This window comes from Rhinichthys klamathensis, unplaced genomic scaffold, assembly GCF_029890125.1.
Source record: "Rhinichthys klamathensis goyatoka isolate OS25496 unplaced genomic scaffold, OSU_Roscu_1.1 h1tg000338l_1, whole genome shotgun sequence".
Lineage (NCBI taxonomy): Eukaryota > Metazoa > Chordata > Actinopteri > Cypriniformes > Leuciscidae > Rhinichthys > Rhinichthys klamathensis.
This window is the reverse complement of record NW_026606852.1, coordinates 269159-296782: the sequence shown is the minus strand read 5'-3', so window position 1 is coordinate 296782 and position 27624 is coordinate 269159. Positions and strand designations below refer to the sequence as shown.

Genomic DNA, 27624 nt, shown 5'->3' with positions numbered 1-27624 from the left:
TGTTGTAGGCTTATTTGGAAATTACCATAACTTGTAGTATTTCATCCTTAGGCTATACAGACATTAGCCCCACTTACGTTTTGCTAAATGTCCCTTTGCGCCACCTGGCGGTCGTTTCGCGAACGACTTTGAAATGCGACTGGTTTATTTTTACCGCTGTGGATGGCTAAAAAAATGGTATGTGGATGGCTAAAAGGTGTGACTAAAAATGTGCTTTTGGCTTTCATTTATATTTTGATTGTTTGTATATATATATACACACTACCGTTCAAAAGTTTGGGGTCGGTACGATTTGAAATACTTTTAAAAGAATTCTCTTCTGCTAACCATGGCTGCGCTTATTTGATTAAAAATACAACAAAAATCAGTTATAGTATTAAATATTATTCCAGTGTAAATCAGCTGTTTTCTGTGTGAATATATAGTAAAGTGTAATTTATTCCTGTGATCAAAGCTGAATTTTCAGCATCACCAGTGTCAGTGTCTTCAGTGTCAAATGATCCTTCACAAATCAGTATAATATGAGGATTTGATGCTCAAGAAACATTTATTATTATTATCAATGTTGAAACAGTTGTTGGTCTGTCAGTTGTACAGTTTTTTTTTTTTTTTTTTTTTGGATTCTTTGATTAATAGGGTTAGGGTTCAAATCTTTTGTAACATTATAAATGTCTTTACTGTCACTTTCGATCAAATTAATTATTCCTTGATAACTAAAAGTATTGATTTCTTTCCTCCAAAAAATAAAAATAAAATTCTCACTGACCCCAAACTTTTGAACGGTAGTGTATATATATATATATATGTGTGTGTGTGTGTGTGTGTGTGTGTATACATATTTATTTATTTATATATATATTGTCCTTGCATTCTTTTTTGTGTGACACCACTGAATGAAAGGCTCATTAGTATGCAGTCTGCTCAGGTGAGAACTGCCTAATTATTCATGAGGGGGTTGGGCCGTTCCGCCCATCCGCATATTGCCTTTGCAAAAAAAAAAAAATGTTTTTCACAATTTAAAACAATCTATTGTTTTATGTGAATGATTAGGCAGAATGATTTTCAGATCAATTCGAAGCAAAAACTCTAGGCGACAACATCCACTAGTCAAAAGTCTTGTGGACAGATATTTAGTTTGTTATTTGTGGCCTTATATTAGAAACTTTATTTTTTAGTTTTTTCAATAACCACGCATAAACAATATTCTCTCAAAAATACAAACATGTATTAAAATGTTGTTCACATATTATGGTAGCCCTGTGTGTGCTATATAGAGTGTAATTTCACCTGTGCCATTAATATGTTTATAAGCAACTGAAAAAAGCAGAAATGTCAGAGCATACCAAAACATCTCAAGGACCCTGAAAACACCTCAGACCCCAGAGGGATAAGCATCATGTTTCCTCAAAGATAAGAGCAGCTGCGCTGATTGTCAGTCGTTGTCATGGAGAAATCCTGTAAAAACTCCGTAACGGCAGAGCTATCGCCGACGACTGATGATGTATCGGGTTCATGAAGGGCTGTTCCATTTTGTAGGGGAATATTTCAACCCCTTGGCCCTTGTAACTCTGTTTTAAGGGCCAAGGGGTACACTCGAAAACAAGGGGTAGGGCCAAGGGGTGAATTGGGATTGAGCCTTTAAGTGGAGGCCGCCTTGTTGTCATCAAATAGATGCTGCAGGAAACTCAATACTTTCGGCACAGTACACTGAACTGGGTCAATTCCTTGATCCCCGCACCAAGAAGAAAATATCCTCCAACGAGCAGCTTAAAGTTGTAATGTTGAAGGAGCCCTAGCGTTGCCGATAGTGTTCACTACTATTGGTTCACAATCCATTAACTGTGAACTGGACCCAATGGCCAAACCCAGAGCTGAAGACGAGTTGGATCTGGGTGCCACACACGGCCATGCATTTGAGAAAGGAGGTCCCGTCTGATGGGAAGCTACCATGGTTCTCCCTGTAACAGACTCAGAAGAAGAGGAAACCATAGCCTGGCTGGCCATCGAGGCACCACTAAAAGCACCCTGTGCTTGTATATGAATGTTCAGTGTAATGTTTTCCACAGAAGTGTAAAAGGAGGGCGCACGTACATAAGGGCAACTTGGCCACTCGTGGACTAACGTATCCTGTCCCAATGAGATGGACGTCTCGGCTCGCGCGAACCACCAGCGGCAATGAGTGTTCATTTCTGAGGCAAACAGGTTGACCTCTGCCTTGTCAAATCGTTGCCAAATCAACTTTACTACATCCGGGGGAAGTCTCCATTCCCCCGGGAGCAGCAGATCCCTGGACAGAGCATCCGCCGTTTGATTGTCAGATACCGGGAGATGAACCACCCTTAATAAGTACGTGGAGTAAAACCCATCCCTCTGACTGAGGGGAAGAACTTTTTCTATGGCGCCTTTCAGCAACAGTGAATGAATTTCTAAGGAAAGGGTCATTGAACTGGTTAAATTTTTGACAACTGTCGGAAGGATTTCTGAAAACTTGGCAGGTCGGAATTGCAGAGTGTATCCCCTGCTCAAAGTCGCCAGAAACCAGGGGTCGGACATTGAATTTTCCCCCAGAGCTTCAGGGTTTTTGGCTTCTGCCTTTAGGACCTGTAGGGGGGCGCTGATGTGGTCCCCCCTGATGGTGATGGGGAAAAGGGCAGCGTCCCTGGGCCTCCTCAGCCCCTCTATGTTGCCTGTTGTGCCTGAAGCTAAGAAGTATTCTGTTGAAGCACTCGTTGCTCTGAGCCCGGGTAGAGTGGGTGAGCCGGAGCCAGTGGCATCCTGAAAAGTGGTGCCCATGGGACCTGAGTAAGTTGTCGTGTGGCTTCTGTCAACTTCATTCTCTTCTCCAATACCTCAGAAACTTTGGGGCCAAAAAGATGTCCCGGTCCAATTGGCAGTTCTCTCAATGTCTTCTTACAATCTTCAGGTAACCTTGCTAGAGCAAGCCATACCTGGTTCCGGGCTGTTAGAAGGGTCGCTGAAAGTGTCACATGTTCATAGTCAACAGAGCTGTCTGTAAGAACTAAGATATAGAAGCGTCAATGTTCGCTGACTCCAATGTGTTATTACAGGCAAGAAGCAGCTGGCAGATAGTATTCTCTGCTCGAGTTAAACAGACTACCGACTCGTATGCCTTCTTCAAGAAAGTGTCAGTACGTCCACATTGCACAGGCGATTTGTCAAGACCCAAACGAGCCACCGACATCTGCATAACAAAATAAAACATCATCTGGAGAAGATGGGCCTGCGCACGATGAATGTACAGACCCACCGCTCGAACCACCTGTAGCAGATCAGTTGGAGAAAACATCATGTGGTAGGGTGGGTTGCATGGCAGGTTCCACCTATTCTTCATCAGAAAATGTGAATTATATTAGCTTGTAAATCTATTGCATGTGGGGGTTGGAAATCGCTCTCATCCACTGGTGTGTTATCAGTATGTGCGGCCGACACTGGTGATTGTAGAGACTAACGAAGACGTTTCATCTCCAACAGTTCTGAAGAGAGAGTAGCTACAGTTTTCGATAGGAAATGTTCTGAAGTTTCTGTCTGTGGTACAGCTGCTGCCATGCAACGATTTTGAGTGCGCCGTGTCTGTTGTGCGAGGCTAACAGACGAGTTATTGTCTAACCCAGCAAGGCGAAGCTGTCTCTTTGACAACGGTAGCATACTACATTGCAAACACGGATCAGTCAGAGCCTCCTTCAGATGTTGAATGCCTAAACATGGTGGGCACCGATCGTGTCCGTCGTCGGGAAGAAGCGTATTCGGACACAATTTGCAACTTGAAACAGAGATGAGAGAGCTATGATCCATGACTCAGTCAATAACACGTCCTCGGTTAGCTCCATAGGCACTCAAAACTGTGATAACACCCACACAGAAAGATCGATTCAATCTTCAGATAGAACCAAAAAGTTTATAACATGAAAACACAATCGCACGTGAAATTCAAAATTGAAACGTGAAAGATACAAATGTAAAAAAAAAAAAAACAGCATTAAAGCGATTCAAATGTTGACTTATATCTTACTAAGATGCGATTATATAGCCTATAGTTTATACTCTTTATTACATATAGAAATGGACAATGGTGAAGATATTTAGACAGTTTATGAAGAGTTTGTACTTTATATGTGCAGGTCGCACATGCACATTTAATTTTTTGTGCAGTAATTAGTTTATCCACAAGGTGGCAACTGTGCCATGGGGGCGTCGATTCACAAAGTGGTCAAAGAAAAACTGCAAAAACATAACAGACCAGAACGCATGCAAGCTACAGCGACAATGGAGGCCTACATAAATGAGAGATTGTACGAAGAGGACCCTCATTTATACAACTCTAGCATGACAGAAGAATACAAATATATTTACATGGGTTGTAACTCGTGATCGAGAGATTGCTCAAAACTGCGGATGACGAGTCAAATGAAGTATACATTGCAAGGCTGGGCATTCAACAGCGTACGCATATATAAAAAAAAAACGAAGTATACTTTCTGCTTTACTGTCACTCATCAACACAGCAGTCACAGTTGCTAGGCGACAGGAACAGTCCTCCGTAGGCTAGAGTAGACCAACCCATTTAACATAAACTTTAACATTAAGTAGCCTTAACTTATGTTTTCGTCTTGCCTTGCTTAGTCTTTCTCACTTGATAAGGATTTTTCTCAACTTTTTCACGGCATTCACGCTGAAAACAAATGCTGCCGCTCAGTCTTTTTGCCACTTGTGGGCGTGACCGCATTCACTCCGGCCGACGGTGACGTCATGCGCATACCCTCTATTGACGCTTGCTGGTTGGTGCGAGATGCATTCTGGGATACCTGGCTGTCTCAAGTCCGCACAAGTCACCTCTCGGTGCATCCTCGGTAAACGGGGCGGATCAAGAACACATCCGGGGATTTGAACTGGACTTGGCTAGATGTGAACTTTGAATTGGAACAGTACTTGGGCAGTGACTGATGACGTTTCACAAGTCCACAAGAACACAAGTACAGACAAGAACGCATATAGAGGGAATGCGCATGACGTCACCGTCGGCCGGAGTGAATGCGGTCACGCCCACAAGTGGCAAAAAGACTGAGCGGCTGCATTTGTTTTCAGCGTGAATGCCGTGAAAATCACACAAAACACATCTAAAACGGGAAAGAGCTTTGCGATTGACTGTACAACTAGATTTGACCAGAAATCTGAGGTACTGTATATTTTTACAGACTGCAAAAAGCTACAGAACAGACTATATTCTGCATAATTGGATGTTTTTAAATAAACACTGACAAAAAACTATACAAGTTTTAGGGCTGGACGATATGATGATATACAGTATAACATTCATGTAAGTGATCACTCGGATTTAGACCTATCTATATTGTATTTATATAAAACGTTTACAGGCAAATTGTCTTCATTTATTTCCCCGGCGTCGAAATCAGGCACATATAAATGTCAGGAAACACGATTCCTGGCTGCATGTCAATATCCATGGATCACTGGATCTTTGATAAGTTGTAAGGAACACTATATCGAGTCCAACTTTTAGTTTAAACTGATAATAGTTTGTTTTACTCGCGTTAACGCAGTTTCCCCTATTAACTCCAGTCACGCAGCAGCTCTTCTGCCACTCAGTCCCGCTGAGGGGGGCGTGTTCCGGCGGGGAAGTGACGTTAATGCATTCCCTCTATTGAGAAACGGCCTAGATCTTACCTTCACGCTATGGAAATACAAACCGGAAGACAGAACACAACGAGCGCAGCACTGAAAAGGGGCGGGGCTATAAGGTCTAACGCTAACATGATCATCAAACATATTGTTGAACAATGCATGTTGTTCAAAATATTGCTTTAAAAAAAAAAAAAAAAAACGTACCCACATTCAAGTGCAAATAGCTATTTTACTGAGAATATATACTTCAAAGCGTACTTTCATAAGCTAAAAAATATGCTACAAGTATTTAACTAGTAAAATATCAGTACACAGTGGGGAGAACAAGTATTTGATACACTGCCGATTTTGCAGGCTTTCCCACTTACAAAGCATGTAGAAGTCTGTAATTTTTATCAAAGGTACTCTTCAGCTGTGTGAGTGATGGAATCTAAAACAAAAATCCAGAAAATCACATTGTATGATTTTTAAGTAATTAATTTGCATTTTATTGCATGACATAAGTATTTGATACATCAGAAAAGCATACCTTAAAGGGATACTTCAGGATTTAGCATTAAGCTTTGTATTAGTAGAAAACCTGTAGTATTTTCGAATGACCATGCTTTCCACCCTCATGTCCGGCCGTCGATGTCCGGGATTCAGCTTTTGCTTTCTGCAGTCGCCATTCATTGTTTACATGCACACCTTTTGTTTCAATCTAACTGAATTCATTCCGATTGGTGAATCTGAATGTAGTGTTTACATGAATGCTAAACAAGTGATCGGTTGATGTGCATTTTAACATTGCTAAGAAAATTTCCGCTCCTCCAAGAGAGATACGAGACCGGTGCGTCTCACAGGTGTCGCTCATCGGTAATCACGCCACCGGCCTTGCGCCGTTCTCCCGCGGCCCTAGTCTCGTCCTGCTCGCCACAGTAAACATAATGAATGGCGACTGTAGAACGGAAAAGCCGAATCCCGGACATTTTGGGCGATCTCGAAACACATTTTCGGGCAGACTCATCATGGAGACTCATTAGTAGCCTAGACTTGTTGTTTAACTACTGCGCTCTGTTACCGGTAGGCGTGGCCTCCAAGGGTAGCGAAGCAAGTGCATTCTGGGAGTTGTTGTCTTTCATCCACATAAGCCAAAAATAAATTTTCTGTCTTTTCTCAGTCTAGAAAGCTCCAAATTCAAAAATAATTTTACATTTCTTCTGCATAAATGACACATTTTAAATACAGATTCATCTTTCCAGAGTATCCCTTTAATATTTGGTACAGAAACCTTTGTTTGCAATTACAGAGATCATACATTTCCTGTAGTTCTTGACCAGGTTTGCACACACTGCAGCAGGGATTTTGGCCCACTCCTCCATACAGACCTTCTCCAGATCCTTCAGGTTTCGGGGCTGTCGCTGGGCAATACGGACTTTCAGCACCCTGCATAGATTTTCTATTGGGTTCAGGTCTGGAGACTGGCTAGGCCACTCCAGGACCTTGAGATGCTTCTTTCGGAGCCACTCCTTGGTTGCCCTGGCTGTGTGTTTCGGGTCGTTGTCATGCTGGAAGACCCAGCCACGACCCATCTTCAATGCTCTTACTGAGGGAAGGAGGTTGTTGGCCACGATCTCACTAAACATGACCCCATCCATCCTCCCCTCAATATGGTGTAGTCGTCCTGTCCCCTTTGCAGAAAAGCATGAAAAGGTGATGTTTCCACCTCCAAGCTTCACGGTTGGGATGGTGTTCTTGGGGTTGTACTTGTCCTTCTTCTTCCTCCAAACACGGCGAGGGCGAGTGGAGTTTAGACCAAAAAGCTCAATTTTTGACATTCCCAGACCACTTCTCCCATTCCTCCTATGGATCATCCAGATGGTCATTGGCAAACTTCAGACGGGCCTGGACATGTGCTGGCTTGAGCAGGGGGACCTTGCGTGCGCTGCAGGATTTTTAATCCATGACGGCATAGTGTGTTACTAATGGTTTTCTTTGAGACTGTGGCCCCAGCTCTCTTCAGGTCATTGACCAGGTCCTGCCGTGTAGTTCTGGGCTGATCCCTCACCTTCCTCATGATCATTGATGCCCCATGAGGTGAGATCTTGCATGGAGCCCCAGACCGAGGGAGATCTTGAACTTCTTCCATTTTCTAATGATTCTGCCAACTGTTGTTGCCTTCTCACCAAGCTGCTTGCCTATTGTCCTGTAGCCCATCCCAGCCTTGTGCAGGTCTACAATTTTATCCCTAAAGTCCTTACACAGCTCTCTGGTCTTGGCCATTGTGGAGAGTTTGGAGTCTGTTTGTTTGATTGAGTGTGTGGACAGGTGTATTTTATACAGGTAAAGGGTTCAAACAGGTGCAGTTAATACAGGTAATGAGTGGAGAACAGGAGGGCTTCTTAAAGGGAAACTAACAGATCTGTGAGAGCCGGAATTCTTACTGGTTGGTAGGTGATCAAATACTTATGTCATGCAATAAAATGCTAATTAATTACTTGTACAAATTAATACAATGTGATTTTCTGGATTTTTGTTTTGGATTCCGTCACTCACAGTTGAAGAGTACCTCTGATAAAAATTACAGACTTCTACATGCTTAGTAAGTGGGAAAACCTGCAAAATCGGCAGTGTATCAAATACTTGTTCTCCCCACTGTAGGTATACTGATATTTTACTAGTTAAATACTTGTAACATATTTTTTAACTTATGAAAGGACGCTTTGACGTATATACTCTCAGTAAACTAGCTATTTGCACTTGAATGTGGGTATGTTTTTTTTTTTTTTTTTTTTTTTTTTTACATCTACGTCAGATTCAGCAATCTACAGATTTAGAACTATGATCAAAACATAGGTCGAGTAGATTGTTTCCATCAACTCCCCCAAATCTTGTTTAGTCCTGTAACTCTTCTTGGGTTGACATTTCATTTGGTAACTTTTGACAGTTTTGATTTATGTTTGATGATCACGTTAGCTTTAGACCTTATAGCCCCGCCCCTTTTCAGTGCTGCGCTCCTTGTGTTCTGTCTTCCGGTTTGTTATTCCACATTGTGAAGGTGAGAACTAACGTATTTATGAATGAACCGCTAGTTTTGAAATCTTCCCGGTTTACTGACATGAAATCTGCTTCAATGCCCATGATAATTTTTGTTAACTCTACAATAATCAATTCAACAGCTAATTACTCTTCGACAACAATGCTATAAAAAATATACCACGGAAGTGCAAAGACAAAATTCTAAAGATGGCTTGTTTCTCTTGCGCTGTTTCTCTTCTCTGTTTCTTCTTGTTTTTTTTTTTATTAGATCAGATAGCATTTTAAGCTGCCATATGGTCATGTTATAATGTGCCCCTCACATGTTACAATGTGCCCCACCTATGGGGCATGTTGTCGCATTTCACTTCCATTCTTTCGGGGTAGCCTACCGGTATATCAAGAAAAAAGTATACACTGTATTTATAAAACAAAACCATGTAATTGTACTTCTTCGTGAGCTTAGAATTATAAGGTTCTATCTCCTCTTTTGGTCGAAATTGAGTTTTTGACATAATCTGATCCATAAGGTGTTTATTAATGCCTGTGTGGTGTTATTTTTGTAAAAAAAAATATTTTGTTAGTAGTTATTAATAAAATAAAAAGGTTCCATCTCACAAAACATAAACCGAGTTGGGATTATAAGGTTCTATCTCCAGTAGATTCAATATCCAATCAAAACCCTGAATGAACATGGACGGACCAATCAAAACCCACCTCTTAGCTCTGTAGCCTGGACACAGAGCTAAGGGCTGGACATTAGCCTGGACATTTGAAGCCGGCGATGGCGCCCAAAAGACGTAAATGTACAGACGCCAGCACTATTTTTATTTTTCTCTCTTTCCAACTAATCTTTCTTTATTTCTAAATAATCTTTCTTTCTTTCTTTCTTTCTTTCTTTCTTTCTTTCTTTCTTTCTTTCTTTCTTTCTTTCTTTCTTTCTAACTAACTAATCTTTCTTTCTAACTGATCTTTCTTTCTTTCTAACTAATCTATCTATTAACTTTCTTTCTTTCTAGCTAATCTTTCTTTCTTTCTTTCTTTCTTTCTTTCTTTCTTTCTAACTAATCGTTCTTTCTAACTGATCTTTCTTTCTTTCTAACTAATCTATCTATTAACTTTCTTTCTAGCTAATCTTCTTTCTTTCTTTCTTTCTTTCTTTCTTTCTTTCTTTCTTTCTTTCTTTCTTTCTTTCTTTCTTTCTTTCTTTCTACCTAATCTGTTTTTCTTTCTCTCTCTTTCTAACTTTTCTTTCTTTCTAACCTTTCTTTCTAACCTATCTATCTTTCAATCTAACTAATCTTTCTTTCTGTCTTTCTAAATTTTCTTTCTTTCTTTTTTAAATGTCTTTCTTTCTTTTTTCTTTCTGTCTAACTAATCTTTCTTTCTTTCTTTTTAAAATTTCTTTCTTTCTTTTTTCTTTCTAACTAATCTTTCTTTCTTTCTTTCTTTCTTTCTTTCTTTCTTTCTTTCTTTCTTTCTTTCTTTCTTTCTTTCTTTCTAACTAATCTTTCTTTCTTTCTTTCTTTCCAACTAATCTTTCTTTCTTTCCAACTAATCTTTCTTTCTTTCTTTCTTTCTTTTTTCTTTCTAACCAATCTAACTAATCTTTCTTTCTTTCTTTTTTCTTTCTACCTTATTTTTCTTTTTTCTTTCTACCTTATTTTTCTTTTTTCTTTCTCTTTCTTTCTTTCTTTCTTTCTTTCTTTCTTTCTTTCTTTCTTTCTTTCTTTCAACCTAATCTTTCTTTCTTTCTAACCTATCTATCTTTCATTCTAACTAATCTTTCTTTCTTTTTCATTTTCGTTCTACCTAATTTTTCTTTATTCTTTCTTTTATCTATCTATCTATCTATCTATCTATCTATCTATCTATCTATCTATCTATCTATCTATCTATCTATCTATCTATCTATCTTTCTTTCTTTCTTTCTTTCTTTCTTTCTTTCTTTCTTTCTTTCTTTCTTTCTTTCTTTCTTTCTGTCTTTCTAACATTTCTTTCTAACCTTTCTTTCTAACAGAACAGAACCTGTTTCTGAAAAGTTCAGAACAGAACTTTTTTTCAGAACCAGAACAGGCCTTTTTGTTGATTTTTGTTCAACATAACTTTCATTATGTTACACAATATTTTGTATGTTTTAATCTACTAAATGAACCATTTTTAATGTATGTAAGATGCTTCCTAAATGTTTTTACAGTACAGAGGAGTGGGGTGTAGTATTGTGAAGAAAATATTTTTTGTTTAGCTGTAATTTTTCCATGTTCTTTAAAAATAATTTATTTATTTTTTTCTTACAAACTTGCTTGGCTTTGATGTATACTATACTATACTATTATATATTATATTATATACTACAAGCTGTGTGCTTGTATTATAAATATATAAATTGATTAAAATCAATGGTTATATACATTTATTCTTTGAAATGTGGGGTTTTATTTGTAAAAGTGGAGATAGAACCTTATAATTCCAAACAGAATCAGAGCTCTCAGAATTATAAGGTTCTATCTCCATTTGGACCATCCTAAAAAATCCCATTTCCAAATGTGCCAGGATTTTGATATTCTATCCTCAAAGTACCAGTAGGGTGATGCCTTGTTGAGCTATAATAGTAGATTATACTACTACATATCAGCTTTGCCAGCTGGGATGTAAAAACTTTGATGCTCAATATCTCAGAATACCTAAACGGAGATAGAACCATAATTCTAAGCTCACTAATGTGGGGAAAAATAAATACTCTGAAGTTGAACCCAAAGTAGATTTACACAAACTTAGAAAGTCAAAAAGTGTTATGGTGTGTTCACACCGAACGCGAATTTAATTATTTGATTTTGCGCGAGTAGATTACATACAAAGTCAATGCAAAGACGCGAATAGACGCATCATTCGCGCCGGGCGTCGCGAATGACGCGAATTGGGCGACGCGTTTGCCGCGAACGTCTTCGGCGCAAGTTGAAAAATTTGAACTCGAGCGGAAGATTCAAGCGTCTAACTCATAGGCGTAGCCACGGGTGTGCCAGGGTGTGCTGGTGCCACCCACAGTGGCAGCTGGCACACCTAAAAGTAGATGCAGAATTATTTTTTAAAGTCGTAATAAAAATGTTTTTCTAAACTTGGACTATTGTTGTTTACTTACAAGTTAAAATTTTATTTAATTTTTAAATTATTATCGTTAACAAAATATCTGCCGACATTCGGACTGCCAACCAATCCGCAAACAGCCTCTTGACTGTCTGATGGTAAAGGTTGCGCTGTAGAGGCTCGCGCAGCCTCATGAGAAATGAAAACAAATGAGCGCAGTTCACACACAAAGAAACTTAATGAACATACATTGGTTAAAAAAAATGTATGTAATGTGGAGTTTTTTTATATTTAGGCTATAATATGATACATTAAGCGACATCACACGACCACGAGTGCTGAATACCATCAAGATTGAAAATGTGACACTGATTTCATATGACAGTTCAATAAAAAAGTATCAAGTCAATTACATTTTAGACAATAATATTTTTGTTCTCTTTGAGCAGCGAAAATAGTTCCAATCAAAGATCACAGCAGAACCACAGTAACCTGACTCCGCCAGATGGATTTGCTCCGCATATCCATCTGGAAACCTTCCGTTGAAGTAGTTTTGGTAAGGGGCGAAAATACTGGTTAGCTGATTGGCCTATGTTGGTGATAGACGGGCCAAATCAACCAATCAGATCAACGAAGCATATGACGTACTAACAGAGCGTATCTTTTCCTCTGAGAAAAGCCTCCAGAGCAGTGTTTTGCTCTTCTTTCAGTGAAGAAATACTCTGTAATTCCGATAAAACTTGCTCGATAGCCACGCTGATGCTATTTCATCCGCTGAAGCCGACATGTTCTTTAGACTGAACTGACGCGCTTCTCGTTGCGTCACACCTCAACCCGCCTCAAAGCCAACGCTGATTGGACGTTCGTTTGGTGAACTGCTCCCAAATTTTCTTTAACGGAAAGTATCCAGACTGATCTGCGAGTGAAACCTTGAAAGCTCGCGAGATCAGGATGGTCTCACGAGGCTAGAACCACAGCGCATATCATCGGAACACATAACCGCATTACTGAATGATTCAACGCTTTAACCGAATCGGTTAGATCAAAGATTCAATGGCCCATTAAACCATAGACATCATATGATGTCTATGCATTAAACAACTGCCTCATTCCTGAACAATTCAGTCGTTTGAACGAATCATTTGAATAAATGACTCAATAACTCACTCATTAAGACGGTCACCTGCCGCCCCCTACTGGTGGTTTAGTTTTGTGTTTAAAAGGCTATCATTCTTTTCCATATTTCATATTTGTATATTAAAAAAATATTTACAACAATCTCATAACATTATTTAATGCAGTTGTAATTGTTTAGTGTAAATTAATTAATTTGATTGCAACAGCCATATAGTGTCTTGTTATTCCAATTGAATTTGTTGATCAAATTAAAGAATTTAAAATGAAAGATGAAACATATAGCCTATTTAAAACGATTAGGGAAAAATGCTCATACATATAAAAAAAAAAAAAAAAAAATTATACATATGCAGATTTAAATATGTAAAAGCTGACTGAACACTGATGAGAATATTGCTTCAGAATAAATTATAATTTACAACACACACAAAAAAAAAATTTCTGTATAAGCATTTTTTTAACTTGGACAAGTGAATGACCGATTTACTTGTTCGAAGGACAAGCACATGAAAAGCCTTAATGTTGAGCCCTGAGTTATATTGTAGGTGCTATATAGGCCTAGTATTATGTGGCGAGCCTGAGTAGTCTTACACTTCAGCCCAGTCTATTCTGTAAAGTTAGTGATATGCCGGGTCAGGTTTTTTGTTGCATATTAATCTGACAATAAATGAATGTGGCACACCCAGTTTTTCTTATGCACACCCAGATATGATTTTCTGGCTACACTGCTGGAACTAGACGCGAATTTGACGCTCTATTCGCGTTCGGTGTGAACTTTTTTTTTTTACAGTCTATGGTGTGAACACACCATTAGTCCGTGCCCTGCATGCTCTCCCCTCGGAATTGCAACGGTCACCTCTGCTTGGGAGTTTTTCCTGAGTTTTTCTGGTGGAATATGTTGAACTTTATATTTTTACGTGGTTAAATTCTCACACGAAGGGTAATGCAAAGTAACCCTTTTATCATGCTTTTATTTAGTTAATAATTTAAAAGAATGTTGATGTGGCACTTTTAAACCACACATGCCCTCTGTGGTCAGAACAGCTTAGCTATAGGAAGTTGCAGCCAACATCTGTGTTCATTTAAATTAAAACGTTTTTGAGACAGAGTTGATTCTATCCTACTAGATATTTGTGAAGTTCAGGTGAGTAGATTGTCATTTATTTGCGTTTTGGTTGTTAAATAAGCCTATTTCTTCAGACAAAGATTGTTAAATATATACAGTAGTTCGATGTTTTTAGTGCATTATTAGGCCTATTGTTTCCATGACCTGTTTACGAATATGAACGGGTTAACTTAAGAAACTGCTGAGAAATTGTATATTTATGTATCATAAGTTATTACACACACACAGATATATATATATATATATATATATATAAGTCATTTATAATATAATATATATTAAGTAATATATAAAGTACAAAAGGATACAATTTCTCAGCAGTTTCTTAAGTTAACTGGTTCATCATATCTTCAGCTAAAGCTGACTAGAAAAAAATAGAAGCTGTAACAAATAATTGCTTTTGAACTTTGTATATGAGCACACGTATTTTAAATGTATAATGTTTAATAAAGTTTGAGAAACCTAAGTAATTATAGAGATGATTTAGCTTTATTCAGTAACTCTAAGATGGTTGTATTCTCATGGATTAGACCTTGTTGGCTTGTTGTTTTTAGGTGTAGAGAAATACAAAAAAATGATGTAAAATGGGCAAAATACAATTGCTTACAACTAAAAATATATATGTATATATGTATATATATATATATATGACCTGTAGTATCTTTCAATAAGAGTTTCTACAGAATCCAGTCATACCTTTGGAACTGCTTTTGAAAATGTAGATCAGGATGTAAACAAAAAATACAAGACACAGTATCATTGTAGAAAGACATATAAGGGCGCCATCAAGTGGCGATTTGGAAAAATAACAAAGAGAAACGACTTTTATGCATTCAGTTGTCAGTTATTACATATTTTCATTCAACACAAGCAATGCAGATCAGATCAATATGTCTGCCATCTTGAGATCTTTTTTTCTCTATATATATATATATATATATATATATATATATAAAGAGTGTGATAAATAGGCTGACTACAACTTTAAATTGGACTCACAGATTGTTGTTTCGTTTAGACTAGACATCATTACATTAAGAAAAGGTTTTACAACCATATAGCTGTATAAATAAGGTTTCAGATCCACATGACCACAGCTATATAAAACACTTATGAACATAAATATATACATTTTGAGCCAAATAACAACAAGACAAACACAAATCCAGATGTATCTATGATATGAAATTTTCCTTGAAATGTTGTTTAAGATACCACTACATACAGAGAGTATGACGTCAGTTTCGATGTTGTTGTGGGTATCAGTCTGGAAGGGTGTGTCCATTTGACTAATTTCTCAGCTTTGACAGTGCTGTGCTTCTCATGAGGCCGTGATACCCGTAGGCTACAACAAGACAAAGATGAATTTTTGACACAATCCAAAATTTGGTGTCCACAGAATTGCTAAGAAGTCTAAGCAATAGTTTACAGAAAATGTCCTGATTGTGAAATGCTCGGAAAGTAGTGGTTGGGGGTTGGGCCACTTCTGTCCAAACTTGTTCACCTGGTTTTCGCTGCATTCTCTGAGAGACAGAGAGAGTGTTGATGTCTTTTTGAATGACTTTACACTGATGTCCCAACACTGAGTGACCATTAACAGCACTGTGTCTCTGTCATATTGTTGTGATTGTCATTCCTGCCTTTTTCAGATTCTAATTGGCAAGTGTTTACAAGTGTTTACATTAATCAAAAAATGGCTGTTTTAAATGCTGCGTGTAAACTTATTTTGGCAATTCAATGTGTACCTATTTTAAAATAATTATTAGGCCTATGCCATTCCATATCACCAACATCCTACCTCATGTAATTTTAAACATTTTAATGAATAAAAAATAAAATAAAAATAAAATAAATAAATAAATAATTTTTTTTTAAAATCCTAACAATTCTAAAAACATAACAGACAATGTGTGAGAGCATGTTAGCACTTTGCCAATTATGTCAAAAAGTCTATACTGTCCCATTTTTATTTTATTTTTTTGTGGGTTACAGCTCTTCTTGCCTGGTTAGGCATGATATTATTAGCTTTTTAACATGTAAATGAAAAGTTTGTATTATACATTATATCACATTAGACTAGAGAATATGCTGCTATAGGCTACCAGTAGCCTACTGTCTTTCCAAATGTATTAACTACAATAATCACAAATCAAATCATTAGAATTAAAATTACTTTCTTACACAAAAATAGTTTGTTTTCTTGTAAATCCTCTATATTTGTACAGGTTCTACTGTCACCTCAGGGGGGTAATGGTCATGTATTATAATGATTTCAGAAAGCTTAAGTAATTTGTGACTTATTTAATTAAAGTCGAATTAAATAAACTGATTGTGTTATACTTCCCACTTTCTCCTATGCTCTTATGTAAGCATTGAAGTTATTCTTAATACTTGCTGACAGTAGGCTATTATTCATTCTAATAAAACGCATTATTTGTATGGTCTTAAATGATTTTAAAACTCAATATAACTACATGTTTGTATTTATCTCTCTTCCTCTTTATGCACTTTGAATCACAATTGTGTATGTAAATAGTTGCCCGTTTTAAATTATATAAATAAACCTGCCTTGCCTTACATCTGTAAGTGCAGGTGTGTTAGTCACCTTGTGTTTGTTTCACTCCGGTAGCCGTTGTCATATAGGCTACAACTTGCAGCTACATAGGCTAGCAGTTTCACTTGATAGGTATCAGAGTTTGCATGTGTCGAGTTTCAACCGAAAATCTTTGTTGACGCTTTACATTTCCAAAATGGAGAGATGACGTTTTGCGTTCAATCTCGATGCGTCAAATTGCCAGATATGGTCAAGGGCGGGACGAGGTGAGTGTGTTAAGAGTTAGTCCCGCCCACTTCCGCCTGACGTCTTCACTTAACCAGGTATACATAATTAGTCACCTGTTGCGTGTTAACATCAGTCGTTTGGCGGGGTAGAGAGAGAGAGTGGATATCTGTTGGATCTATTCTTTATAAAGCTCAAGAGTACAGTCTATCAAGCGGAATAACTCATTTTGGTTGGATTTTGTTCTCTTTTCAAAACTAGCCGAGCTTTTTTGGGTAAGAAGACTTCAGCGTTTTATTAACGAAAGAATATCTGAATTGCGCATTTGGATATTAACATAGGCCTTAGTACGCATAAGTTCCTCGAACGGAGTGATTTATAATTCCGGTACTGTTGGTGTTTGTTTTTCAGTTCTTACCCACGATGAAGGTTTTAATTGCCTTGTTTGTTGTGGTATTTGTGGATATGGTCGCCTCACAATGTAAGTAACTTTTTTTTTTAAAATATATATATATATATAGGCTATGTATATATAAAGTTTTAAATGTAGCCTACATTACAAAGTAATTCAAATCGGGTTAAATTGTTCCAAATAGTTCAATCCTTGTCATCAACTTGGTAGTTAGAAGGCAAACAATACAAAGAGATCCTGGGTGTGGTTCAGTATGGGGGAGGGGGGCAAACTCTACTTGCCTGGGGTTATATACGTTTTTAAACTTAATCCTGTTTACCAACAAGTTTTCTGTTTAAACAAACTCTATACTTATATTTATTTTTAATCCAACAGGTGCTTGTGACAATATGAAATGGGCGGTATGTGATGGAGAACCATGCCAGTGCACCCTTCAGTTTGCTGACGATTACAAGCAAAAGCTTGATTGTACAAAGTGTGAGTTTTCCTCGATTTATTTAATGAACTGATGTTTTAGGGGTAGTTTTTGACATCTGTACTTTAGGGTTTAACCTGGGCTACATTAAAAATGTATAACAGCCTAGTTTGCTGGCTTGGTTAATCTAGGTGGAGTTTCCAAAACCTGTTAAGCACCAACTTGCCTAGCTGAGACAAACCAGGAAGGTTTAATCGTCTTTTCTCATTAAGTGTAGTAAGTGCTTTTTCAATTTTTCTCTATCTCCCCTCAGTGATTCCCAAGTGCTTCCTCATGAAAGGGGAGATGTATCGTGCCAGGAAAAACTTGACCACAAGATCAATTGGTGGGAAGCCAGTAGAGACCGCCTTTGTGGACAATGATGGCATCTATGACCCAGAGTGTGAGGACAACGGGAAGTTCAAGGCTGTCCAGTGTAACAAAACTGATGTGTGCTGGTGTGTGAACAGTGCTGGTGTACGTAGAAGTGACAAAGGAGACAAGAACATCAAGTGTGAGCCTGTGGAGACATAGTGAGTGCACTTAAGCATGTAACCAGGACACTTTTCTGAGTGACACACCCAGTATGAGGTGTGGTCTGTATTGTACTACTGTTTGTGGAAGGAAGCAAAATTTGATAGTCTGACAATGCCTTTTTTTTTATTTTTTCTCCTGTAGTTGGGTTCGCCTGGAATTGAAGCATAAAGCTGCACCAGGTGTAACTCTTGATGCCGGCAAACTGAAGACGTATGTTACAATGGATTTCTAGGGCTTTGCTAGATCGTGGACTATTAGGACCTGCTATTGAAGTGTTTTTTGCTAATTTGTTACTTTTTTTTTTTACAGTGGGATTGAGAATGCTTTGCTGCAGCGTTACAATTTGGATAAAACGCATGTGTCTGATGTTCAGGTAAGACATTGGCATTGTAAAGCAAGCCCTCAACTTTTCTGCTTGTGGTACAGAACCTAATCCCCCCCCCCCCCCCCCCCCCCATCTCCAGTATGATAAAGATGGCCGTCTGCTTATTGTGGATGTCAAAAAGACGGTTGGACAACCAACTCCAGACCTGTCCCTCATGACTTACTACATGGAGAAGGATGTAAGACTCCTTGTGACTTTTCTTGTAATTTTAATGCCTTGTTTTATATTTTGTAACTTGTGTGAAATTCGTCTGTCTTCCATAGATCAAAGTTCTGCCCCTGTTTAAAAACGAACAACCATTTGAGGTCAGTGTTGAGGGATCAAAGGTGTCCATGGAGAGTATCCTGGTCTACTATGTAGACGAAAAGGCCCCTACCTTCACCATGCAGAAGTTGACCGGTGGCATCATTGCTGTCATCGTGGTGGTCGCAGTGGTTGTGCTTGCAGGACTTCTTGTTCTGGTAAGTGTGTATGTAGATTCACTTCTGAATGAAGTATATGTGCGTGTATACTTGTCGTCTAACTGTTCCTCTTATTTTAGTACTTTCTTGGACGGCGGCAGAAGGCCCGGTACTCAAAAGCACAGGTTAGTTCTCATTTACTTTATCCAAACTTTTTTTTTTTTTTCAAAAAGGGAGCAAGCTTCTGTTTTTAACACATTTCCTTCTGTTCTTGCAGCCCAGAGAGATGGAGACCATGTCTTAAAGCAATTAATGATGTCCCATGTACTTGAAAATGACACTGGGACGTGCCCCATGCTGAAGCATAGAACTGTTGTGTGCATTGCATGTGACACTTTCATATTGGGAAACTTGTGTCTGTTACATGCTGGCTACAGTTGTTTTTAAGCAATATTTCTGTTACGTTTTGCTATTTAATGAGGGCTCATTTTCATTGGATCAACATTTTAACATTGTACAGTTTGTGTGACTTGTAAGTTTTTAATAAAATTTGTTAAATGTCATGCTGTTTTTTCTTTTTTAAATCTACTGTATTCTTAATTTAATCTGCCATATGCTAATTTAAATAGTAAATCAACCTTTTAACTGAAGATGTATTGGCTTTAATGAAAAGAACAGTCCTACTGCAAAACAATTCTTTGCTTTTTTTTTTGTAAGTAAGGGATTTGATTGTCCTTTTTAGCCCAGGGCTGAAGCTGCACCTGTTTTTCATGAGATTCATCACAGAAGTAAACCTTATTCAAAGTCAATACAATTTGTTTAAAAGGCTAGTTTTAGCTAGAGCAGACTTTACACTGTTTGGTTTGGGAAATTAATCCACTGCTGAGACTGAGACTCCCTAATGCATAGGCTATAGATGAATATCAAAGTGCACCATTTATGCTACAAACCAATGTTTTTAGAATTACAATAAGTGTAACACAAAATACCAGTTTGCAATATCAAGCAGCATAATGAATTTTTGAAAAATTAAAGTAGCTAGAAATGAGATTCATTCAGTTTGCAATTGGCAGTGCTTGCTCTTAAAGTAAATAAGGTGTAAAATGCAAGTTTTAATGATCCATGGCCTGAAGTGTGTACAACTCTTAAACCTGTGCATTTGTACAAGGGTTATTTTCTTTCAGAATTTAGGACAAAGGGGCTGTTTTATAACTCAAAGCTGCTGACCATTCACTTGGACTAATAATTAAACCTGTGAGAGCTGTGCATTGAGCTTTTTTGAAAAACTGGTTAGACCTGTTGCTCATGTTTCAGGCCACAAAGTTCCTACATCATTGTGGTGTGATTAATGCAAATTTCTGACTCAACCTCTCCCAACAAACCAGGAAACAGCGTTTCCTCAAATTCTGTTTTTGGTAGAAAAGTCTGTCAGGCTTTAACAGGCACATTAATGAATGACCAATGTATTAATGAAAAACATTCCCACACTTGCTTAGTAGAAATCACACATTACTAATTTGCACAAGAATAGCAAACACCTTGCGCAAGAGGTTGCTGCACGACGAGTGGCAAAAGAAAAAATCTGACTTGTTTTTTTAAGAGATATCTTCACACAAAAGCTGGGCTGGCACTCCCTTGCTTTCAGTTCTAGTCCCCCAGTATTTTTCCCAGAAGAGCTTCGAGCATTTGTTTCTCAGACTAGTTTAGACAGGTTTAGGTGGATCACATGTTGCCCTCCCCCAACCGTGCTCACACCTGAGTTGGGAGTCACTCTGCGTTTCAATGGCAGAAAAGGAGGGATTAAATAACAAAGCTTGTCAGATGAGTTTGGGTCACAGTGGGGAGGGACATTTTCATGAGGATGGTTCACTCCTCACCTGTGTTTCGGTTCACATTATCGACGATACTTAAAAAAGACACGTGATACGGTTATGATCAAATGTAGCAAAGCAATCTAACTTTGTTACATCCTTGCCTTTAGAGTATACAAGTGAAGTCACCATCTTAAAGTTTTCAAGTATCAGGTGTTTATCTAGATCACTTGACTTGATTATTTAAGAATAATAATGACTTGTTTGAATTGAAGGGTAAATGGTTCCAAGTAACATACCAAAGTAATTTAAAAAAAAAAGATTTGATTCAGTGATTCAGTAAAGGGAGGGAATCTGCCAGTAAAACAAAGAAATACTGTAACAACACAAAGAAAAACAGCTGCCAAGTGGAAAGATGTGACATGGGGAAAACACCTGTATGTTTGTTTTTAATTCCACTGGTTTGGGAAATAGCAGGAAGTGTAGCAACCAACCAACTGAGGCATCAAGTCAGAACAAACCTTTGGTATAATGCAAAACTAGTTTTCACGATCAGAATACTGATTAAAAGCCAAACAATCATTAATGTCCTGCAAAACATTTTAGATCAATCTCTCAATGATATGTTGACTAAAAGATATTGTATCATACACATAATAATTAGGTGAAGTGTAGCTGTCTTGTATTCCTGAACAGTACGGATTATATACAGTAGGTACACTAACATTCACATTTAGGGTCGGTAAGATTTTTTATTAAAGAATTGAATACTCTTATCCAGAGAGAACAAATTAAATTGATCAAAAGTGACAGTAAAAACACAAAAGATTCACACAAGTCACAAAATATTTATATTTCAAATAAAAGCTGTTCTTTTGAACTTTCTATTCATTAGAGAATCCTGAAAAAATGTATAAATGTTTCAACAAAAAATATGAAGCAGCACAACTGTTTTCAAGACTGCATATTATAATTATTTATGAAGGATCATGTGACACTGAAGATTGCAGTAATGATGCTGAAAATGCAGCTTTGCATCACAGAAATAAATCACATTTTAAAATATATTTTTATATTTTATAAAATAAATAAAATATTTATTTTAAATTGTAATAATATTTCACAATATTACTGTTTACTGTGTTTACTTTGATCAAATAAATGCAGGCTAGGGGAATATAGAGATTTTTTTCATAAACCTCTTTCACAAAATACTAATGACCACAAACTTTTTGAATGGTAGTGTATTAATATAACTTACGATGAATTTCTATTTTAAAAACAGATTCAAATTGTTTTTTTTTTTAGTAAGGACATTTATTTAAAATTGCATAATAGACAATTTATAGAAAACACACAGGAAAAATACATACAATGTATGACGTTATCTGTCATAGTGTCCCTTATTGAATTATGAAATATAATGCTTTGGCTTTAGAAAAATCCTCTGCATTGAATCTCTTTATGAATCTTACACCCCCAGTTCAGTACACCACATACTCTCTAAAATACTGCAACCACCCTATGACTCCATGCTGGCTTCTTCGCCAAAACCACATCTTTTGTCTTAATACATTTCCTGGTAGTATCGTGATCCTTACATTCTTTCAGTGATGGGAATAACGGCGTTATAAATAAACGGCGTTACTAACGGCGTTATCTTTTTCAGTAACGAGTAATCAAACGAATTACTGTTTCCCCCGTTACAACGCAGTTACCGTTACTGACAAAAAAAATGTGGCGTTACTATAATTGAACTCACTGAAGCGGCTTTCATCCGAGTAGGCTCTCTCTCCGCCATAGGACCTGCAAAGTTTTTTTCTCTGGTGTGTGTGTGTGTGTGTGTGTGTTTATGAGGCGCCGGAGTGGACAAAAGCGAAGCGATTGGCGCGAGCGCGCTCAATGCGCGAGAGAGACCGAATGTGTCCGAGAGCGCGCTCAACAGTTGCGCAAGAGAGACCGAGGGTGTCCGACTCCGAGCATTATATAGTTTGTTTATAAATAAATGACACATATCTGCAACGTTAATTAATTTACAGGGTTATACAAGTAAAATCTAAAAAATTACCGTCAGGTAACGTTCTGTTTAGGTTATAAAATAAACCCGAAAATAACCTGCAGGGAACATTCACAGAAAACATATTTGTTTGACCGGTTGTAAACACGTGCGGCAAACATGTCTAGAATTTGGCTTAAATAATCTCTGATGATGACGTTCGCTATTATAAAAATAAACCCCCAAAATATTATATTTTAGTATTATATATATTTTTTTTTTGGTAAATTGTTCAGTATTATATTAAGAGAGCACTTGTTAAACTGTTTACTTTTGTTAGGAAGAAAATACTCAGGCTACAGTCTACTAGTTGTGAAGTTGTGTAACAGTTTTATCATTTTAATATGCACAAAGAGTATGCATATTTTTTATTATTATTTATTCATTTTTGGTACATTTCTTAAGAAGCATAATTTATTTTTAAACTTATTTGTTGGCCAGTTGGGGTCTGTGCGATATTAAGTAAACCATCTATAATGTTTTATTGTTCTACTATAGTAATGCTAATATTTAGAATAATATATTGAATTTAATAGGCGTCTCTCACATTGTCCCACAGCAACATTAAAATAGTATAAATTATTATTATAAAACATTGAACACTAATCTACACTATTAAGTGTCCATTTCATTAATTTAACATATTTAATACTGGGGGCATCCAAATTATTTGACATAGGCCTATTTGATTTTTTTTTTTTTTTTAAGTAACGCAATAGTTACTTTCTTTGGTAATTAGTTACTTTTATAATGATGTAACTCAGTTACTAACTCAGTTACTATTTGTGAGAAGTAACTAGTAACTATAACTAATTACTTTTTTTAAGTAACATGCTCAACACTGCATTCTTTCGCTGCAAGCTTAAAGATGCAAAGATGAGGTAAGATTCAGAGTGAAGGGATATAACTAGTATTTCTCATTCTGCAATCATGATTTACTTCCAGTTTCGTTTAAGTAAACTTTGAGAAAACGTGTTTAGTTACTGTTTCGAGTTTATATATTTCTTTGAAATTAGATTGTTGCTAGAGCCTGAAAACCACAAAAGGTTCTTATATAAGTATTAGAATACCATGGCATGACAAAAGTGTACTTTGAATCTCATGAAACTTTTCAAAGAACATTTCATCCCCAAATCATTAAAATTTTTTGCTTCTTTGCTATTATTTTCATAAAAAGTATGCACATTTTCACGCAAAGTTGATGCAAAATCAGATTGGATAAAAAAAAGCAACAATACTGTACAGAAAGTGTTTAAATTATGCTGTTTTAAATAGCATAGCCTACATATGAGTATGTATGCTATGTATGCACACACACACACACACACACGTATATATACAGTTGTGGTCAGAATTATTTGCACCCCTGATCAATATGATCAAAGATGGCTGTAAAAAATAAATCTGCATTCTTTATCCTTTTGATCTTTTATTAAAAAAAAGGGCAAAACTCTTAACCTTTTATTGAAGTAAATGAATTGTAATCACATTATGAAATAAATGTTTTTCTCCAAAATACATTGGCCATAATTATTGGCACGCTTTTATTAATTATTGCCTTTTTGCAAACTCCTTTTGCCAAGATAACAGCTCTGAGTTTTCTCCTATAATGCCTGATGAGTTTGGAGAACACCTGACAAGAGATCAGAGACCATTCCTGCATACAGAATCTCTCCAGATCCTTCAGATTCCCAGATCCATGTTGACGCTTCTTCTCTTCAGTTTAGCCCACTCATCTTCTATAGGGTTCAGGTCAGGGACTGGGATGGTCATCGCTGAAGCTTTCTTTTGTGCTCAGTGACCCATTTTTGTGTTGATTTTGATGTTTGTTTTGGATCGTTGTCCTGATGGAAGATCCAACCACGGCCCATTATAAGATTTCTAGCACAGGCCGTCAGGTTTTGATTTTTTATCTGTTGGTATTTGCTAGAATCCATGATACCATGTATTTGAACAAGATTTCTAGGACCTCCAGGATGGATATTTCTTGAAACCCTCCCAAACAACATGTAGGATGTAGGTTTTTTTTTTTTTAAGGCTTTTTGTCCCCCAAACTCATCTAATCTCTGCAATTCTCCATCTGGGATCCTTGGAGAGTCTTAGGCCACTCAAACTTTCCTCCTCACCGTGCATTGAGACAATATAGACACACATCCTCTTCCTGGCAGATTCACAACATCTTTAGTTAATTGGAGTTTCTTAATTTTTGCCCTGATGGTGGAAATGGGGATTTTCAATTCTTTAGCTATTTTCTTACAGCCACTTTATATTTTGTGAAGCTCAGCAATCTTCTGCTGCACATCATAACTATATTCTTTGGTTTTCCTCATTGTGATGGATGATTAAGGGAATTTGGCCTTTGAGTTTCCTCATATTTATGTGATATTTTTATTTTGCTCTAGGAAAAATTCTAGGGGTGCCAATAATTGTGGCCAATGGAATTTCCCCCCCACTTTTTTTTACTTCAATAAAAGGGTAGAGTTTTGTGAATTTTTTTAATGAAATATCAAAAGGATAAACAATGCAGATTTATTTTTAAAGCCATGTTTGATCATATTTACCAGGGGTGCCAATAATTCGGACCACAACTGTATATAGTGCGATTACTATTGAGATAATGTGAATAAAAAAAAAAAAAAAAAAAAATTGTTAGGGAAAAAATATGTTAATGACAATCTGACAATCGTACAAATAATATTACAATTCAAAAAAAGGCTTCATTTTCATTTCCAAAATATATATTTTTTTATTATTATATTGGAGCGGAACATGACGTGGACATGAAATCTCACTCATTTTTATGTTGAGGACTACTGTCAACATGCTTATTACGTTTATGTTGAAATTTTATTAATTTAATTTTAAATATTTGTGTAATCTGCCTGTAAATGTTTGTATCCCCCAGAATACGTCACCCCCAGAATACGGTATAAATTAATTGAAAAAAGAATGCTTGTTTGGCAATGCGTGTTACAACATTTTTAGAACATTTTTGAAACATTTAATCACTCATATGAATTTATTAGCTTACTTTATCATATTTAATATGCAAATTTCTAGGGCCTATAAATTATCAGTATGACCAAAACTTTGCTGAAAAACCTCTTGTACACAATCTACTTCAGATCTTCTGTCCTCTGATTGATAGCTCATACTTTTTTTTTATCAAGAAAAGTTATTTTTGCTCAGAACTCATTAATGATTTTTATAAAGTAAATGCAAGATAAACATTTACTGGAATGAAGCAACTTGGGTTTACTTGATTATTCATACATTATTTTTTAATGTTAAAAATAATTTTGACATGTTACATTGACATTAAATGTCAAATATGACACCACAGGCTTTTGGGGAACATTTCACATCTCTTAATGATCATTGATTTGCATATATGAGCCATAAAAGCCTGATGTATATGTGTGTGTGTGTGTCTAAAATTATACTAAAAAAAAAAACACATACAAACTTGTTTTTATATATATATATATATATTGTATATGCTTGTATGTGTGCTTTTTGTTGAGTATCATATTTATATATCAGGGTTTTATGGCTCATATATGCAAATATATACATATATATATATATATTCATTGCAAATCAATGATAATTAAGAGATGGAAATGTTCCACAAAAGCCTGTTGTGTCATATTTGACATTTGCAATAACATGAAAACATTTCAAAAGATTTAAAAAAAATGTAACCCTAAAAAAAGGTGTATGAATAATCAAGTAAACCCAAGTTGCTTCAGTATACAGGATAAAAACGTTAAAATAAAAAATTAAAGTCATGTTTAAAAAAAAAAAAAATCATTAAATTGTATTATTTATGTCCTATAATATATCAATAAATAATTTTTCTGATGTCTCTTTATGGTCTTTTATAGATATGTCTCTCATTTCATTTCCAGATTCCCTTTGATGTAAATCAGTATATTGTAAAGATGGTTTTGGGGCGGGCACTAGCTTATAACTTAGTAATGAAGTAGAGAGTGTAGTGAGATTCAGCCTGAGTGAACACCAGCACACATGGTCCAGCAGGGATGTGTTAAAGAAGGGTGGGTGTCTTGCTGGGTCTGCAGGCAGCAGGAGGAGACTTGCTCCTTGATTCCTTGTTCTTCATCTCTGCAGACAGGGCCAGAAGCAGGGCTGGGGCCGACAGGTGGTGCACCGCTGCTTTTTGTTGTTGTGTGCAGTTAATGTAGCTGGCTATGAGCAGCGTCAGGTCTCGGACCTGAAAAACACAAAGGAAGCAGAGAAATGCTGTGGGATACGCTTTGTAAAATGTGCATGTATGTTTGCTGTTGCAGCATTTCAATTCTCTAGCGGCATATGAAATGTTAGTTGTAAGAAATGTAATGTTCATGAACGGCAAACAGAAGTATTCATCAGGGGCCGTATTCACAAAGAATTTTAAGGCTAAAAGTAGCTCCTAACTGGCGAATTTAGGAGCAACTCCTAAAAATAATGGGCGTGTCACTCCTAAATTTAGGACTCCTAATTTTTTTCACTAAGAGTAATTCACGAAGCATTTTAGCCCTAAAAGTAGCACCTAAGTCTGGGACAGCTTAAAAGAAGTCGAGAGGACTCCTAACTCACTAAGACCTATTCACAAAGGATCGTAGCGCACACCACCGCCTCTCGCAACGACACAAGCGGGAATGCTGCATTGATCTGCAAACAAATCATCTCCCATTCTCACGCTTAGTTTTGCTTGATATCCCAGTGCCGAATTTCACTTTTATTATGTTTTTTTTTTTTTTAGC

General features: G+C 36.9%; 2 protein-coding genes and 1 long non-coding RNA gene across 3 annotated transcripts in view; 1 reads left to right on the top strand and 2 right to left on the bottom strand.

The window, feature by feature from the left end:
• Nucleotides 1–16963: 16963 nt before the first annotated feature.
• epcam (epithelial cell adhesion molecule) lies at nucleotides 16964–19554 on the top strand. Its single transcript, XM_056272435.1, has 10 exons — nucleotides 16964–17077; nucleotides 17214–17283; nucleotides 17590–17691; nucleotides 17943–18201; nucleotides 18347–18415; nucleotides 18515–18578; nucleotides 18670–18768; nucleotides 18854–19051; nucleotides 19132–19176; nucleotides 19269–19554. The coding sequence occupies exons 2-10, from the start codon at nucleotides 17226–17228 to the stop codon at nucleotides 19293–19295; spliced, it is 921 nt and encodes a 306-aa protein (XP_056128410.1). The 5' UTR covers nucleotides 16964–17077; nucleotides 17214–17225; the 3' UTR covers nucleotides 19296–19554.
• Nucleotides 19555–22094: 2540 nt separating this feature from the next.
• LOC130106386 (uncharacterized) lies at nucleotides 22095–23820 on the bottom strand. The gene is made up of 2 exons (XR_008809713.1): nucleotides 23699–23820; nucleotides 22095–22398 (listed from the first exon to the last, which is right to left on the bottom strand). It is a non-coding gene; the product is annotated as an uncharacterized LOC130106386 (long non-coding RNA).
• A 2582-nt stretch (nucleotides 23821–26402) lies between these two features.
• The window catches only part of plekhh2 (pleckstrin homology domain containing, family H (with MyTH4 domain) member 2), a 49888-nt gene continuing 48666 nt past the window's right edge, over nucleotides 26403–27624 (bottom strand). The window contains exon 30 of the mRNA XM_056272455.1: nucleotides 26403–27092. Within this exon, the coding sequence (XP_056128430.1) occupies nucleotides 26907–27092 (186 nt within the window). The 3' untranslated portion in view covers nucleotides 26403–26906. The remainder of the gene's footprint in view (nucleotides 27093–27624) is intronic.

Excerpts from the sequence above, each read along its gene's own strand:
- epcam (XM_056272435.1), top strand. The coding sequence starts at position 17,226 with ATGAAGGTTTTAATTGCCTTGTTTGTTGTGGTATTTGTGGATATGGTC. Across the intron at positions 17,692-17,942 it reads AAAGCTTGATTGTACAAAGT|TGATTCCCAAGTGCTTCCTC; the intron begins GTGAGTTTTCCT and ends ATCTCCCCTCAG. Across the intron at positions 18,416-18,514 it reads GATGCCGGCAAACTGAAGAC|TGGGATTGAGAATGCTTTGC; the intron begins GTATGTTACAAT and ends TTTTTTTTACAG.